Genomic DNA, 15429 nt, shown 5'->3' with positions numbered 1-15429 from the left:
TCTCACGATCTGACCATGACCATGATCCTTGTCGACCACGACTTACTTTGCGAGTCACGACCTTTTGCCATGTGGTGCTATCGTGGCCTTTAACACTCATGACCCGCGTGTGGGAAACACTGGATGCACCGGATTCCCTTGTCGAGAGTGTTTGATGATCAGTCCGAATGGCAGACCGACCGTGTTGGATCGTCCACAACAAGTGTGTTCCTGGTTGGCACGATTGCCTTGCATTGCCTTTGAATCGCCTCGCTCCCTTATCTGGAGACGACTCCTGATTGCGGGTTGCTCTCTGCAAATCTAGATGGCCTCGCTCAGCTGAGACTATCCATTCGGGGTGCTTCCTGCCATCTAAGGATATCAACTCTACCATCTTCAGCCGGTGAGTGGTCTGGTATCCTTGCACACTCGGCAAGAGAAGGGTTTGGAAGCCGTTTAAGCCCTGCCATCGATGCGAGGAATTCGACAGGCATCTTCGCAGACGACATCCGCGGCCGTCTCATCGTTTCGGGGCCGTCTCATCACAGTATCAGCTCATGGATTAAATCCTTCGGCTCCCGCAGCTCGCTTGGGCAGAATGACTGGCCCAAGAGACTGGAAAGGTGCCGCAAAGTACAAGTACTACGGGATGGGCACTATGAATATGAAGAAGGCAGGACATCTTAGACAGGTATGCTCGCGATGCTGCGCATCATTCACATCCTCTGGGCATTATTGACGCCAGGCATCGCCCTTGCACACCTGTCATATACACCTTTGGACCCCATACTCACCTCTATCGCCAAAAATCCCAATACTTCAACCTTTTACTCGCTCTTCAATGGCACAGGCGGAGCTTCAGGTAAACCAGGGCCTGATTTCGAAGAGCGTTTCAATGATCCTAGTATCGGGCTTTCCTTCACAGCCTTCGCGCCAACAAACAAGGCGAGTGCCTTTCTCTTGACTCTAATAGCACAAGCTGATTGTTAGCTGATTCGCAGGCGCTTGCCGAGTTGCCACCTGCATTGCTCACGTATCTAACACTGCCGCATTCTTATGTACTGCTCGAATCTTTCCTCATCAATCACATTGCGCCAGGCAACATGAGCGATAGCGACTGTGCCGCAGGCAAGTCGGCGCGGATGGTTGGCGGCTTCGATGTTACCTTTGATCGGAACGGAGGCATGGCCACTAACGTTGCGATGTACACTGGGGAGGGAACTCCTCCAGCACAAGCAAATATGGTGCGCACKCCTGCAGGGGATCTGGCCTGTAGTCCTGCATACAACGGACGACTCTGCGAGATAGATGGCATCCTGGACGGCTACTCGACATACTTTGGTGAAGGTGATGCTGGTGCAACGGACGAGCTTCCTCCCATCACGACGGTTCAGGGCACGATGAGAGACATTATCGAAACTTCACCCAGACTCACCACCCTCCATTCGGCTCTTGGAAAAGTCGACCCGGCATTCCTGAGTCGTCTTGCACTCTTCTCTCAGAGTGAAGATATCCAGCAGTCAACTGTATACTTGGCTCCCGGCAATGCAGCTTTTGACGCTCTCCCGCAAGGTGCGATCTCGTCGATGGTACAACCAAGTAACGCCGACTTGAGTACACGGCTACTTGAGCTCGGTTACGGACACTTGAGCAACGACTCTCGAGTGCTACAATCCGAACAAAGTCTCAACATCACAATCCAAGCATCTCAAGCATTGAATGCCCGAATCACCAACAGGACATGCGCCGAGAACGGGTGTATATGGGAAATTGGACGATTGCTGAACGCTCTATACATCGCCTAGCCTGCATAATTGAAATGCCAGTCTCTCTCTCTCACAGCTTTGCCTTAAGAACTTCAACATCCTCCCACTGCCCACACAATCCCTCAGGTGCATCCCCAAGAACAGGATCCCTCGCAGGTTTACTCACCAACCAAATCTTCTCATCAAACAATCCATGATCCTCCCTCCCCGTCTCAAAATCCCACTCACTACCCCAAGGATACGCCCCCATCATAGTAAACCCAGGCTCAAGTAAAATCCCATTCAACATCTCTCCAACATCTCCCTCTCCTCCTCCTACTATTCCAACAATACCATTTCCCTCCCCAGGACTAAGCAATCGAAAATCCCCCTCAGGTACAGGATCAAAAGTCTTATGAGCCATCCCAGCAGGCAAAATAAATACATCCCCCGGATTAGCCTTGAGTTCAATTCCCCCGATTTCTTTATTACCACCTTTGCCGTGAGAATTCTCTTCTTCTTCTTCGAGACTATTGGGAATTATTGTATCTGCGACTCCAAAACGTATAGTTGCTGTGCCTGATAGGACTATCATTGTTTCGTGCGCGGAGGAATGGTAATGGGATTCTTGAGTGGGGCCGTATCTGAAGATCCATTGTGTTTGCCAGCCGTTTGAGGCGAGGAGTGCGTGGATGTCGGAGGGTTTGTATCCTGCTTCTTTGGGTAATAAATTGGGGTAGTGGAGGAGAGGGTGTGGGGAATTGGGCATGAGTTTTGTGGGGGGGAGGTTGTAGGTTTTTACTTTGACCATGATTGGATTCTACTGGGGATTGTAGAAGTGATTTCCGAGGGAGGTCTGACTATTGTTTGGAAAGTCCTATATCAATGATAGAGCAGATGTTAACCATGGATACATGACTACGTGGGAGGGGAAGTAAAGCGGGTTTTAATTCCGATTCTAGACATCAAACCCCGGATGGTCACAAGACTTAACTTCTCTTTGACGTGCAGATGTGTCACCACAAGACTGACATATAACCGAACATGAGTTCGCTTGATGATGTTTTTGTCTCCACTTTATGCTGTGGTTGTTCCAATTCACTCACGTCGATGTGAGCACTTCCTGACGACCTAGCTTCATCAGGAAATCCTTCATATCCTCTAGATTTGGTAACATGCAATCCGCAGCAAAGTATGAGAAGGCTATATTGAAGTCCAGATTAGATATTCGTGGCGCCGTGGGRGTTCTTTCGGCAACTCGACCTGCACATGTCCCCGTATCAGCCATTAATCGAGCCATGGAATACCCCTCACACGACTTGGATAACAGSGTGAGTCTCGAAGTTGCACCTCCCGCCGTACTGCCCGTTCTGGCATATGGACAGTGTCACTCAAGCTGCATGCGGACTGTATCGACTGCGATGAGGAATACCATTGGCGAATGCATAGCACGGCTACTCGATCCAATGAACGAGCTTTCGTGTCATCTGTCTTCGGTGCCGCGGCGAATCAATACCGTGTGAACGGCCATCTAGCGGAGGTGAATTTTGTGAATCAGTGCGTTCTTCGGAATTGGGGTGTGCAAAGTATTAAATCCCCAGCAGGATGCAGTCCCAGACTGCATTCAACGATCTCTTTTGGCCGTGTTGCTCAAAGCATCGCCATGCATGGCAGTCCTGGCGCTGGCGCATGGATCCACTACCCTACCGGAAGTCCAATGCCAAAGAACAAGCAGACATCCATTGAGTTTGTCGGAATCGATCTTGTGAAGTCTTCCTGGTCCTCCCGGTCTTTCCAGTCATCAGAGGCCCAGGCAGTGGACGGAATGTGTCTCATGTCCCGCGCGCTCTATACTGAGGACACCTAGGTTCCCGCAAAACTCCGAGCTTTTGTGATGGAGTCTTGGGAAGCCGCACGTTTGAATGGATTTTGCAAGATCAAATACATCGCCGCAAGTCCAGGACTTTGTCGAGAATCCATATTCGGTAGGTTGGAGCTGGACCAGAATGGACCGTGGCATTCATCTGGAAACTGAATAAGATTCCTCCCTTGGGCGCTGCATTGCACAAGCCGTCATTGACCAAGTAAAGTCTGGCGATTCCTCATCGTACATTCCTCGCCCTGTGCCGATAGCTACCTTGCGAAATCTCATTGCATTCTTGATAGGTGCCATCTCAGTTGAAGAGCGCGTACGCGGGGGATGTTGTTTAAGACAGACAACGTTGTCCATGGAAGGAAAGTCAAAGAACAAATGTAGGTACCTGGTAGGCGCGTTAGTAAGTTTGCGGCACCGTCGTCAACGATGCCGGTGATTGTGTGAGTTTGGTGTCGTGGCATTAACTTTACCATGTTTCTACAACTTGGAACTGGAAGTTGATGACGCCAGCCAGCCTCGGCGCGCGAAAGAACAACAAAACAAGCCCCCAGCTCCACTTCGTAAAGAGGCATGACGGTAACAGAGATGTCTGCTTTTGTTCACAATCACTTTTGATCAGAGCGCAAGTTCCCTACGCACGGCTTTCGACTATCGTGAACTACCGCGAGTGCTACAAGCATCGTTACTGCAGATCCTACAACTCAGACACGGAGAAACCGTGCCAATGGAGACTTCATTGCTCAGTTCCCTGCCGGCTGAGATCCGCAATTCAATATACGCATACGGTGAGACTAGCATATAGAATGGGTGTTGTTCTCCCCTCGTGTCGGTCTCCTGACACTTCTTGCAGCACTATTCGAGCCGAATGGAGTGTATATCAACTCTGAGCCAGCATTACTGGCAACCTGCAAACAGATTCGGGGTGAAGCTTCCCTCATGTACTGGGCCGTAAACCAGTTCCACGCAAATATTCGAGAGCAATCTAGCAACCGCAGCTTTTGTCGATGGCTCAAGAAGGCGGACCCACGACTCTGCCTGATCGAGAGCCTTGTGATCCATATTGATATGCCGTCTATCGGACCCGAAGCGGTGCCTGATGATGGGCCTAGCGAAAAGTCCCCCTGCGGATTTGTCAATCTGATGCACATCGTAGTATGTGATCATGATGAAGGTCTCCTCTGTGCTTCGTTGACTTGCGCAGGATATGCTCCGCCAGGCAAATTGGCGCCGCCCTCATATCGAAAACGTGATCAGCTTCAGGCTCAATGGTGCATGTGATTCAGAGACTTTTGAAAGCATCGACGCGATGTCAGAGGACCTGCAAGACCATTTCCGAGGATCCAAGTTCTTCCTCCTATGCCTGGTCCATGGCTCATACGAGACTGCGCTGGCGTTGGAGAGTGTCGATTACTGTGATACTCTCGGAGAGAAGGTGCTTTTTCCGACTACGCTTTTCGTTCTCGACATGAGCTGATCTTCGTCGTGTGCTTGCAGGACGATCAGATACAGAAGGGACGCTCGGCTCACGCGAGGTCAAGGTTGTTGTCGGCGAGCATTTCGTGATCGTTCGTCGACCATGCGGGGGGATGGCTGCATTATCTGTTCTGTTGGAACGAATCAATACCACTTGCTTCCCTCTCATCCCATGTCATCCTGATATGATCAAGCACTTCGTCTTAGTCGTCCGAAGACCGGCTCCTTGTAAGCAGCTGCTGCAGACTGACTTCCGCCGCGCTCAAAGTTCTTCGTGGTACTGGACGGAGTGGTGAGATGGCGGCAGGGGGTGCAGCGACTATCGTGCTCTCCGACGAACTCCGCGACTTTTGGGGTCGTATCCATGCTTCAGCAGCAAGAGCAGTTGTACTTCCTACGGGTACAGTTCTCCCCATCATACCAATCCGCAGACGACGAGCAGGGACGCTGTCCTGCACCTGCTGCTTGCGAAAGCTGAATATACTGCCCTTCTTGCGACTCTTTCCACTCCCTTCGCTGCTGCCGGAGCTGCCCTCTGGCACACTTGTTAGCGGTCGACGGACTCCTGGTCGAAGTAGATGGGGTCGTATGTTCGTAGACGTTGCAGCTGTGATCTCGCCGAGAGGCGGTAGATGAGATGCATACTCGTCGGCCAGACTCATGCGGTTCTTTGCACATATCTCTGCTATGCCATCGATCGCGGCCTGGAACTCGGGGGTGGTGTCAGCTGTTCGAAGTATGTTCGCGAACGTGAACGCAGAAACGGGCGGCAGTGCTTCCTCGTTGCTTTTGAGACTACGCTTTGTGCTGGCTCTTCTATCAGTATACGCCTTCACAAGGACAGGCTGTGCCATGGCTGCATGCCAAACTAATGAGTAGCTGGGTGGCAGCGTAATATGTTGGAGAGGGTGGCTGTTGAACTTGAACTTGAGGGGACGCGAGTGAACACCTCTTGGGCAAAGTTATGGTATCCAAGACGCCGTCTCTGGAGGTGTTGATGGAACCACAATTGATGAACATTCTCCACGCAGCGGATATTCTTTGCGTCATTGCATACTCTGCGCCAGTGAGTTACAGTCCATATACATAATTCGAGCTGTAAAATGAGAGAGCAATAGAGAGGACATCAATCTGGAGGCATGGCGGAGGAGTTCTGTCCCAGGGGTTTTCTAGCCGTCCGTACCAGAATTTGCCATACCCAAATCTCACTCTCAGCCACTCCTCCTCACACACATCACCAACAAGCATGTCGCCTGGTGAATTCTCCTTCTTGGGCGCTGCAAAGCGCCAGCAGGACGCTGCGGCGCTGGCGGATGCTCCGCCCACCACCACCACCGCCGCCGACGAGAGCGACCAGGTGAGTATTGCAGCCCGCTGCAACATTTCCTTGCTTCTGTTCACTTTTCTTGCTCAATAACCATCTCTTGGGACTGACCACAACATCATTACTCTCCCTTTTCCTTACTAACAGCGGAAATCAGTACAAGTGGATGAAGGCCGTTGTAGGTCCCGGCCTGCCCGGTGAGGGCACGCCTTACTACGTGCACTCGGACACTTTCGTGTCCAGTTGGGAAGAGCCAGACGAGCCATACTGGATCTTCAATGCCGATCTGGAGGCGCCAGACCCTAATTTTGGGCTGCAATACCCAGCAAAGAAGGATGGTAAGTACAGGCCGACTCCGAATTTGCCACTTTCATTACTGATTGGATTCTACAGCGCCAAAGGATCCTCTAGAAGGCTACACGGGGTATAACCCCAAGATCCACGGCAACTACGATCCAAAGGCGGACTACGCCGCATACCACAACAAGAAGAGAGAAGAGGAGAGTGGTTTCGTTGCCCCTGTCGCCCTCCCACCCGGCTACGGAGCAGAAATGATCCTCAATGCCCGCACCGGCCACGCCCAAGCCAATCGGCCCGGTGCAGAGCATCACAACGACGCCGCCAAGAGCGGACGTCAATTGAACGCCTTTTTCGACGCGGATGCTGCTGCCGAAGCCCACCAGGGCAGATCATTGAAGGAAGAACGCCAGAAGCAACATCTCTCCAAGCAACAGGTTGCCGAATTCAAGCGGAAGAAGGCAGACCGCAAGAGAAAGAAGGAGCTGGATTTTTACCGATCCTGAGCTCCTCCTTGCCGGCGTGGAATTGACGAGAAGCATTGATCAACGGCAGGCCTAACGGCCAAAAGTCTGCATGACTTGACCTTGACGCGACGATACCCAGAGAGAAGGACGAGATTTTTTTGCTGCAGCATGTGTAGACAGTCACAGAACGAAGTACAGAGCAACGGTAGCAACCCCCACGAGGCGATTGCAGGCCAAGTTCATGGAAGAAGCTCAGCAGTTGATTACAAATCCCAAGTCTCACCTCACAATCTCCGACCTTGTAGCGTGCCGTCGTTTTCGTGAAAAGTGTGGTATACTCTTCCACGTATAGACTGTACATAATGTTCGAGGATATAGCGCGTGCCTTCTTAGCCCTACTAGTTAGTTCTATAATTGGCCTGTTTGTCTATTTACTTGTTATTAGTTTGCTAAAAGCAAACTAGCCTAGGAAGGATATAGGTCCTTTATAGTCGTAATAGATAGCTCGGTATTATATAGACACTTCGCGATTATCGTTTATTAGGTTATTAAGCCCCTCGTACTTCCGTAATAACGCGAACGATTAATCTAAATATCTCCTTATTCCTTTAGTATCTTCGACTAACTTAGTTATACTAAGTCCTATCTATTTAATACTATATCTAGTGTTTAGCTTAACTTCTCGTTCCTTTTATAGTAGCCTCTAGCGGAGTCCCCTCGTTTTGTTTACTAAGCTACGACTCTTACTYAGATTTGCTATATTAGTTCCTAGATCTTATTAAAAGGCTTTTATTGTAATAACTACTAACGCTACTAGTCTTTAGCTTACTATTATTATAAAGTATATTAGTATTAGTACTTAGCTAATCTTTAAGATCTAAGTTAAGCTACTCTTAGAGTCTAACGGACTTCTAGACTTTATCGAAAACACGTAAAATCTACCTACTTCTAACGTCTCTACCCTAGTAGCATTTAAATAGAAAGATGCTTTAGCTTATATAATTCTCGTTAATAACTATACGGACAAGATTATCCTTACTTTATTAGAATTTAAGACCGCTAAAGAGGTATAGGGTTACCTGCTTTTAGTTTACGATAACTAAGATAGAATGTTCTATCGACTCGGTATCTACTAGAAATTCGAGGGTATTACCTTCGTAAGCTCTAGAGGGAATGTTTATACCTTTACTACGAATTACCGTAATTTTATTACTAAGGTAGAAAATATAGGTCTTAAAATAGATCTAGAAATCTAGATCTACGCTTTCGTCTACCGTATTATAGAATACTTTCCTACCTTCGCCGTAATAGTTCGTTAATAATTACGCGATAAAAAATTAACGGCTACTAGCGAAAAGGAGCTTTTAAAGCTAGATAAAATTATCTATAACCTTCTTAATAAAAGCAAAGCTATAGCTCCGCTTATATTAGCTTACTTCGTATAGTAACCCCGTAATAGACGCTATTAGCTAATAACTAGTAATAGACTACGTAATAGTAAACCTCCTAGCTTATACCGTTACTATAGTAAGCTAGACTACTAGTAGGCCTAGTATCCTTATAGAAATACTAGTTCCGATATATTAGGTCGAAAAGATCTATAAGTCCGCGGCTAAATCTTTATCGCTATTAGAGATCCCGCCGAGAACTTAGCTATTACTCCTATTTTAGTACCGGCTTTCTACTCGTAATCTAATTAGACTAATCTAATAAGATGCGGACGGATTCTTAACTCCTCGCCGTATAGGTAGGTAGTAATTCGTCGACCCTACTATTACTTAAATTTTTTTACCTTAGTTTAAGAAAGGCGATAGTTACTTTATTATAAGCTTGCTCGAATAAGAGAATAATAATAATCTAAGATAAGTTTCTAACGATAACGTAACTTTAAACTTCTCCGATCCTATAAACTATTATAATATTCTCTCGCTCGCTTCGCTAACTTCTTCCCGGTATTCTAGTATCTCTAATATATCTACTACCTAGCTAATTAGTCTAATAGCCTAGAAGGCGATTAACCTAGTATTCGGGTTAATTATTTTRATTAGAGGAAATAAAGGGATATCCGACAAATTAATCGATAGTAGTATATCTTTAAGTATATTAGTTAATAGCGGCGCGTCTATACCTATTAGTATTTCCGGCCTCTTTATTAATAGTACTCTTCTATAGATAGGCGATAATTACAAATAGCTAATATATCGTCTTAGCTTATTCGGGATTTATCCGCTACCTAAGGATCTATTTTAATTCGATAATAAATTCTTCTATTATATACTAGGTATTAAGGTCCTTCGATATCTCGACGAAATCTATATTTCCGGAACGAATTAGAATTATCTTTAAACACTCTAGATAGACATTTACTAGAACTTTCTAAGTTAGAATGTTTATATAAATATTAGTAATATTACGGAATATGTATCTAATATTCCTAAGTACGTTTATTCTTAGTACTCTAAAGGATTAAATGTGCTTTAAACGTCCGATAGCCTACTACTTATTAGCGGAGATAGTAAGGTAACTTATTAACGATATAGCTTCGACGCTTCGACTAACTATTATCGAAAGTTTCGCGCTATTTCCGAGTAAGAGAGGCGTAAGCATTTTAAAGATGCTATAGTATTTTCTCTAGTTAGTATTATACTTAACCTATTATTTGCCTTTTAAGTAGCTTAGGATTAATTATTAATCGTAATCGATTCTAGCGTATCTGCTTATTACTATAACGACAAATCTCGTATAACATACTATTAGGCCTTACCTAATTATAAGATGTTTATAATTTAGTATAGTAATAGTATACTCTAGGCGATTAGCCGAGGCTAGCTATATATTTTAGTACTTCGATCTAATAGCTCTCGTAATACTATCGGATTTATAGACGTATACTACGTTTTAGGCCTCTTTATTGTATTGCTCTCTACTAAGGAACTTCGCTATAAAGGACTCTATTACCGTAACGATAGTTAGAAACTATTTATATAGAACGGTTTAGAGGTTATAAGTGTCTATTATAATTAGAGCGTTCCCTAACTAGTAGTTATAACTAACTATATAGTAATAATCTCTAAAAACAACGAAACTATTATACTAACCTCTTTAGCATCTGTAATAGTTTAGTATAATCGTCTAGGATATGTTAGACTAGACGCTTTCCGTACTACCTATAATAATAGAGTTATAGGAATAAAGATTATCGGACGTATTTCTAACTTACCTAATAACTACGATCCTTATAGCAAGTTAAAATCTATATATTATATTACTAAGGATGCTATAAAACGTCCTACTAAGGCTAGTATTAAATCTAACATCGACGTAATAGGACTAATAACTACTATAGGAATTAATAGCGAACGATACGTTATAATCCTTACTAACGGAGCATTTCGGCTCCGATTAGTCTATACCGTTCCTCTAAAAAGTAAAGCTAGTATTATTATACGAAAGCATATCCCGCTTATTCGTACTTAATATAACCGCCGTCTTAAAGTTCTTCGCCTCGATAATAGTATAGAAATAGGCGGTAATACTCTTAATTAGCTAGCTTCCGAGGAAGGTTTTTAGTTATATAAATCTACTTTATGTAACTCTTATTAGGACGGTATATTAGAAGCCTCTAATAGGGTCGTTACCTAGATAGCTCGGACTATAATAATTCTATTTAGTTTCCGTCCTTCTTAGTAGCCTTACGTAATCCGATACGCTAGCTACGTTATTAACTTCGTACTTACTAAGACGCTTAGATAGATATTACCTTAGGAAGCTATAGCCCGCTTTAAGAGATAGGTAGACCTAGTCCTAAATATCGCGTACTTACGAGTATTCGGGTAAAAGGGCTATATATATCTTAAGAAGATTTAGGCTAGATAGAAGTTTACGGACCGTGCTATCGTTAGATACTACGTTAGCGCTAAAGGTACTAAGATCTTTTAGATATAAGTCCTAACGCTTAATCGCGTTATACGTACTAGCGCTATAAAGTTTATAGATATTATCTATAAAGACGACGTTTCTATAATATCTCGGCTAGAGATAGACATATCTCTAATATAAATAGATCTTCTACGTACCGCTAGCTCGATACCCTTAACTTTAGTATCCGATATTATCGACGGTATAAACAGTCTTAAGGTTAAGGTTAGAATTAATTCTAGAGCTGCTTCGCCGGTTCTTAGCGACGAGCTTAATAATATTCCTATTAAGGAGTAATAAGATAATAATTATCGTACTAGTTCTAAAGGATTAGTCGATCTCGGCGGCTATCGTAATCTATTTAATAATCTAATTTCTAATTATAGAAATAGTCCGGATAGGTATAGTAAAAGTAATGCTAACGACGTTTTACTTACGAATACTCGACGACTAGATCTAGATACAGTATCTTTTCTTTAGATAATACGAGATAATATACTAGCTATTTAGTATCTACTATTAAGCGATTTTCGTTCTCCTCTACTAGATACGCGTCCTATATTAGAGAGTATAGGTATTTACGATAGTATTAGTTATAGTAGCGCTAGCTACGGGGCCGCTAGTTCGATAAATAGTAATACTATTAATACTCTGCTCCTTTCCGATATTAACGAACTTCTAGCTATTAGCGCCGTAAAGCGATACTCGCTTCTAGGAAGTATCGCTAATATAAGGAAGTTAAAAGGCATTTCCGTACCGAATCGTTAAAATTACTTCGGCTAACCTATATCTACCCTAAATAATCTTTAAGAAGCTTTTAGAGATAATATATAGCGCAAATCCGTAGTAATAGTCGAAGAACAGATATAACTACTAGCTTAGGTTCTTCGCCTACCTTAACCTATATATCTACYACTACTAAATAAAATAATGCGTCCGCCTCTACTAGGTATAAGTATACCTTAGAATAGAAACAAAGGTAAGAGATAGAGCAACCTTAAATAGTCCGCTAAATCCGCCGCTAGGTAGCTAACCGCGCTAAAACTAATTCCTTTTAATATAGATAAGGTCTTTTTAGGCCGGCGAAAACTATTAAAATAACTAGCTCCTCTACCCGATAGCGGTAAGTAGAACTATTTTACTTTCGTTACGCATTATTAACTATCTAATAAGTTAGAATTTCTACCTATTACTATATATATACTATATTCTACGATTTTAGAGTCCTCGCTACTATATATACTAAGATCGTATAATAAAGTTATAAGAATGCCTAATCTAGAGCGGTAATACTAGCTAGACGCTATATATAGTAAGGTTCGCACGCTTTACTTAAAACGTGCCTAGAACTTAGTAGCAACTTTTATACTTCTAAGTTACTCGCGCATTCTTAAAGATCGATAGGTCTATAGAATTAAGCTAGATAAGGATAGAGTGCCGTTTCTGTATAAAGCCTAGTAGGTTATACGTAGGGATAAGTAACGACTAGGCATCGACTATAACGAGACCTTTATAGTAGTCGTAAGACCTATCTTACTTAAAGTTATGTTTATAATATACGCTACCTATAATCTCGAATACTAATAGTATAACGTCGTCCTAGTATTCCTAAATGCTATCGTAAATAACTTAACGATCTATATCGAATAGCTATATAGATTCGTTATTAAATCCGCTACTAGTAAACCTCTAATATGCTTGCTTCTTTAAGCCCTTTACGGCCTTAAGCAATCTCCTATACTTTAGTTTAACGAGCTTTCTAAGTTCCTTAGATTAATTAACTTTAAGCCTATTATAGTAGACGGCTACCTATTTTAACATACTTAATTAGATACTATTATAATTATCTATATTAATAACCTTCTTATCTTTATAAAAGATATCTAGACTATTCGAGTAATTAAACGGCTTCTTTCTAAATAATTCGAGCTTCGTATACTTAGCAATATATCGTTTTACCTTAGTTATTAAATTATCCGCGATAGGCCTAACCGTCGTCTCTATCTTACGTAGTTAACGTACATTAAACAAATACTTAAACACTTTAATCTTTTAGACGCTAAAGCTATCGATACGCCTTTAGAGTTAAGCTATTAACTTTATTCTTTTATTAGAACTATAACGAAGAACGATCTTACTTAATATTAGTTAACTATAGGCCGTCTTATATAGCCTACCTAGATCTTACGCGCTAATATCGTATTTACTACCGGGCTTCTTACCCGCTTTCTAGCTAATCTAGGACTAGAATACCTAAGTACTTTAATCCGCGTCCTTCGATATCTTAAAGGAAGTTAAACTCTTAGTATTATGTAGAGAGGTTCCCTAACGCTTCCTACTTTACTAGCCGTTAGCCCTATTACTAGCTCGTTCCTTATTATATAATTCGCGATTACTAATACTTAATTTGCTTAGCTTACTAAATTATTAAAGGAGGAAAAGGTAAGATTAAGGTAGATTACTAAGGCTATAAGAAAGTAAGAAGACTCCGCCATTCTAATTAAAGGCTAATCTACTATAAGGGCCGTGTAAGAGCCCTTGTAATAACAGGATTAATAGAGGTAGCTAGATTAACTAACCTTAGAGAAGGGAGTGCAATATAACCTAACTACTTAGCGTAGGCTTAGCGCATATATAACTCCTACGTATAGCGCACATTTAACCTACAAGAATTAGTCTTATCTCTAATCGAGTAATTACGGGTGTCTAATACATTGCTACATCTTTACCCTTATAATTCTAATTCTTCTTCCTCTCTAAGAGTAGCGATCTATTAGATCCTAACGGAATAGCCCCTAGGCGCGCCGCCCGCGAAGCGACTACTCCCGAGTAGCGCTACGAAGAAGGACGCGTCGAAGAACTCCCTAACTACGGAGATGTCGAAGAAGTCGCTACCGTAGAGCCTATATAGCCTACTCTAGACGAAGACACGATAGATTACGGAGAAAACGAACGCGATAAGGAAGAGACGGCTAATAAGATAATCTAGCGCCTCGAAGGCGAGAAGTAGGCTTTATAGTAGTAAGAGACGATTTGCTAACTTTAGTTAGAAGTCTAATAAATAAAGCGTAATCGTAATCGCGCCGACGTAGGCGTAGCTACTACTATACCCCGTCGTAGCGTGCCTACGCGCCTCTTAAATAAGGAAGATCCGAATGCTATAAGCACCTCGAGTTTAAGCGTAGCGTATACGCGTAGCGGAGTAGGCGTAAGACCTAAGATAAAGGATCCTAAACTATTCTTAGGGGATTCTATTAAAGAAGTACGCGAATTCCTACGCTAACTTAAGATAATCTTCGCTAATACTACTACTAGCCTAGAGAGTAACTATAATAAGGTCCTCTATAGCGTTATGTAGCTAGGAGGAGACGCCGCGGAGTCGTAGTATAACGAGCACGATATCGAGGCGCTTACGCCGAGCTATACGTAGGAGGATTTCTAATCGTTCGTACGTAATACCGTCGGGGACCCTACGAACCGCGCGCTTAGCGTTACGCTTAAGTACGAAAGGGTTCGATAGAGCTAGGATTAAACGGTAAAGTAATTCGCCCTTAAACTAGAAGTGCTAGAGAGTTAACTAGACTACACGTAAGCGTAGCTCGTACGTTAGTTCCTCGCTAAGCTAAGACTAGCTCTCCGTTAGAAGATTATTAAGTTATACTCTATACTTATAATAAGGGTAGAGATAGTAGCGCTAGTAAGGCGCATTAAAGCAGCCGATAAGGGTACGAGCGTATAGCTTACGGGTACTAAGCGCGGTAATTATAAGTCTTAGGACTATAACCGTAGTAGTAGTAAACTACGTAAGAATACCTATAATCGTAATAAGGAACGCAAACCTAAGTTTAACCGTAGTAGCGAGTAGCCTTTACGCAAGCGTAAAGAAGGCGCCTATTTAGACCTAAAGTKCTCTAACTATAGCCGCACCGGCTATACTAATAAGATATATTAGGCTAAAGGCGGCGGCGTAGAAGGCTAAGGGCCGAGTAATACGCGGAGTAAGGTTACCGTAGTCGTTACGGAAAAAGTAAAGGACTCCGAGAAAAAGCTTAAACTCTAAGTCTAAAGCTATTAAGTAAGGTCGATATGTACCTAGCGCGCTACTAGCGCGGCGTAGTCGAAACGAAGGTAGGACTAATATAGGTCGACTACCTACTAGACGATGTAGCCGATATTAACGTTATATCGAGAGAGTTCGTACTTCGAGCCGGCTTACTAGCGAGAGTAGATACGCTATTACTATCTACATCCTCCTTTACCGGAGAACTAGGTTACTACTACGGAGCGTATGTTATACGTCTACGTATCGTAAACTTAGAAGGAGTCGAACGAATAATAGAAGTAACCTTC

At 43.4% G+C, this 15429-nt stretch overlaps 4 protein-coding genes; 3 read left to right on the top strand and 1 right to left on the bottom strand.

Moving 5' to 3' along the window:
* Positions 1-672: 672 nt before the first annotated feature.
* RCC_07738 (uncharacterized protein) lies at positions 673-1784 on the top strand (the record flags this gene model as incomplete). XM_023772993.1 has 2 exons in its annotated part: positions 673-924; positions 981-1784. The coding sequence occupies 2 exons, from the start codon at positions 673-675 to the stop codon at positions 1782-1784; spliced, it is 1056 nt and encodes a 351-aa protein (XP_023628761.1).
* Positions 1785-4324: 2540 nt separating this feature from the next.
* Positions 4325-5163, top strand: RCC_07737 (uncharacterized protein; the record flags this gene model as incomplete). XM_023772992.1 has 4 exons in its annotated part: positions 4325-4385; positions 4451-4752; positions 4802-5032; positions 5095-5163. 4 exons carry the CDS (start codon positions 4325-4327, stop codon positions 5161-5163), a joined length of 663 nt encoding a protein of 220 aa, XP_023628760.1.
* Positions 5164-5276: 113 nt separating this feature from the next.
* RCC_07736 (uncharacterized protein) lies at positions 5277-5927 on the bottom strand (the record flags this gene model as incomplete). The annotated part of the gene is made up of 1 exon (XM_023772991.1): positions 5277-5927. One exon carries the CDS (start codon positions 5925-5927, stop codon positions 5277-5279), a length of 651 nt encoding a protein of 216 aa, XP_023628759.1.
* Positions 5928-6319: 392 nt separating this feature from the next.
* On the top strand, positions 6320-7200 carry RCC_07735 (uncharacterized protein; the record flags this gene model as incomplete). XM_023772990.1 has 3 exons in its annotated part: positions 6320-6430; positions 6555-6735; positions 6791-7200. The coding sequence occupies 3 exons, from the start codon at positions 6320-6322 to the stop codon at positions 7198-7200; spliced, it is 702 nt and encodes a 233-aa protein (XP_023628758.1).
* Between the last annotated feature and the right edge of the window lie 8229 nt (positions 7201-15429).

This window comes from Ramularia collo-cygni (assembly GCF_900074925.1).
Source record: "Ramularia collo-cygni strain URUG2 genome assembly, contig: RCC_scaffold12, whole genome shotgun sequence".
Classification (NCBI taxonomy): Eukaryota; Fungi; Ascomycota; class Dothideomycetes; order Mycosphaerellales; family Mycosphaerellaceae; genus Ramularia; species Ramularia collo-cygni.
Note: the sequence above shows the minus strand (reverse complement) of the source record. Positions and strands in the feature narration are given on the sequence as shown.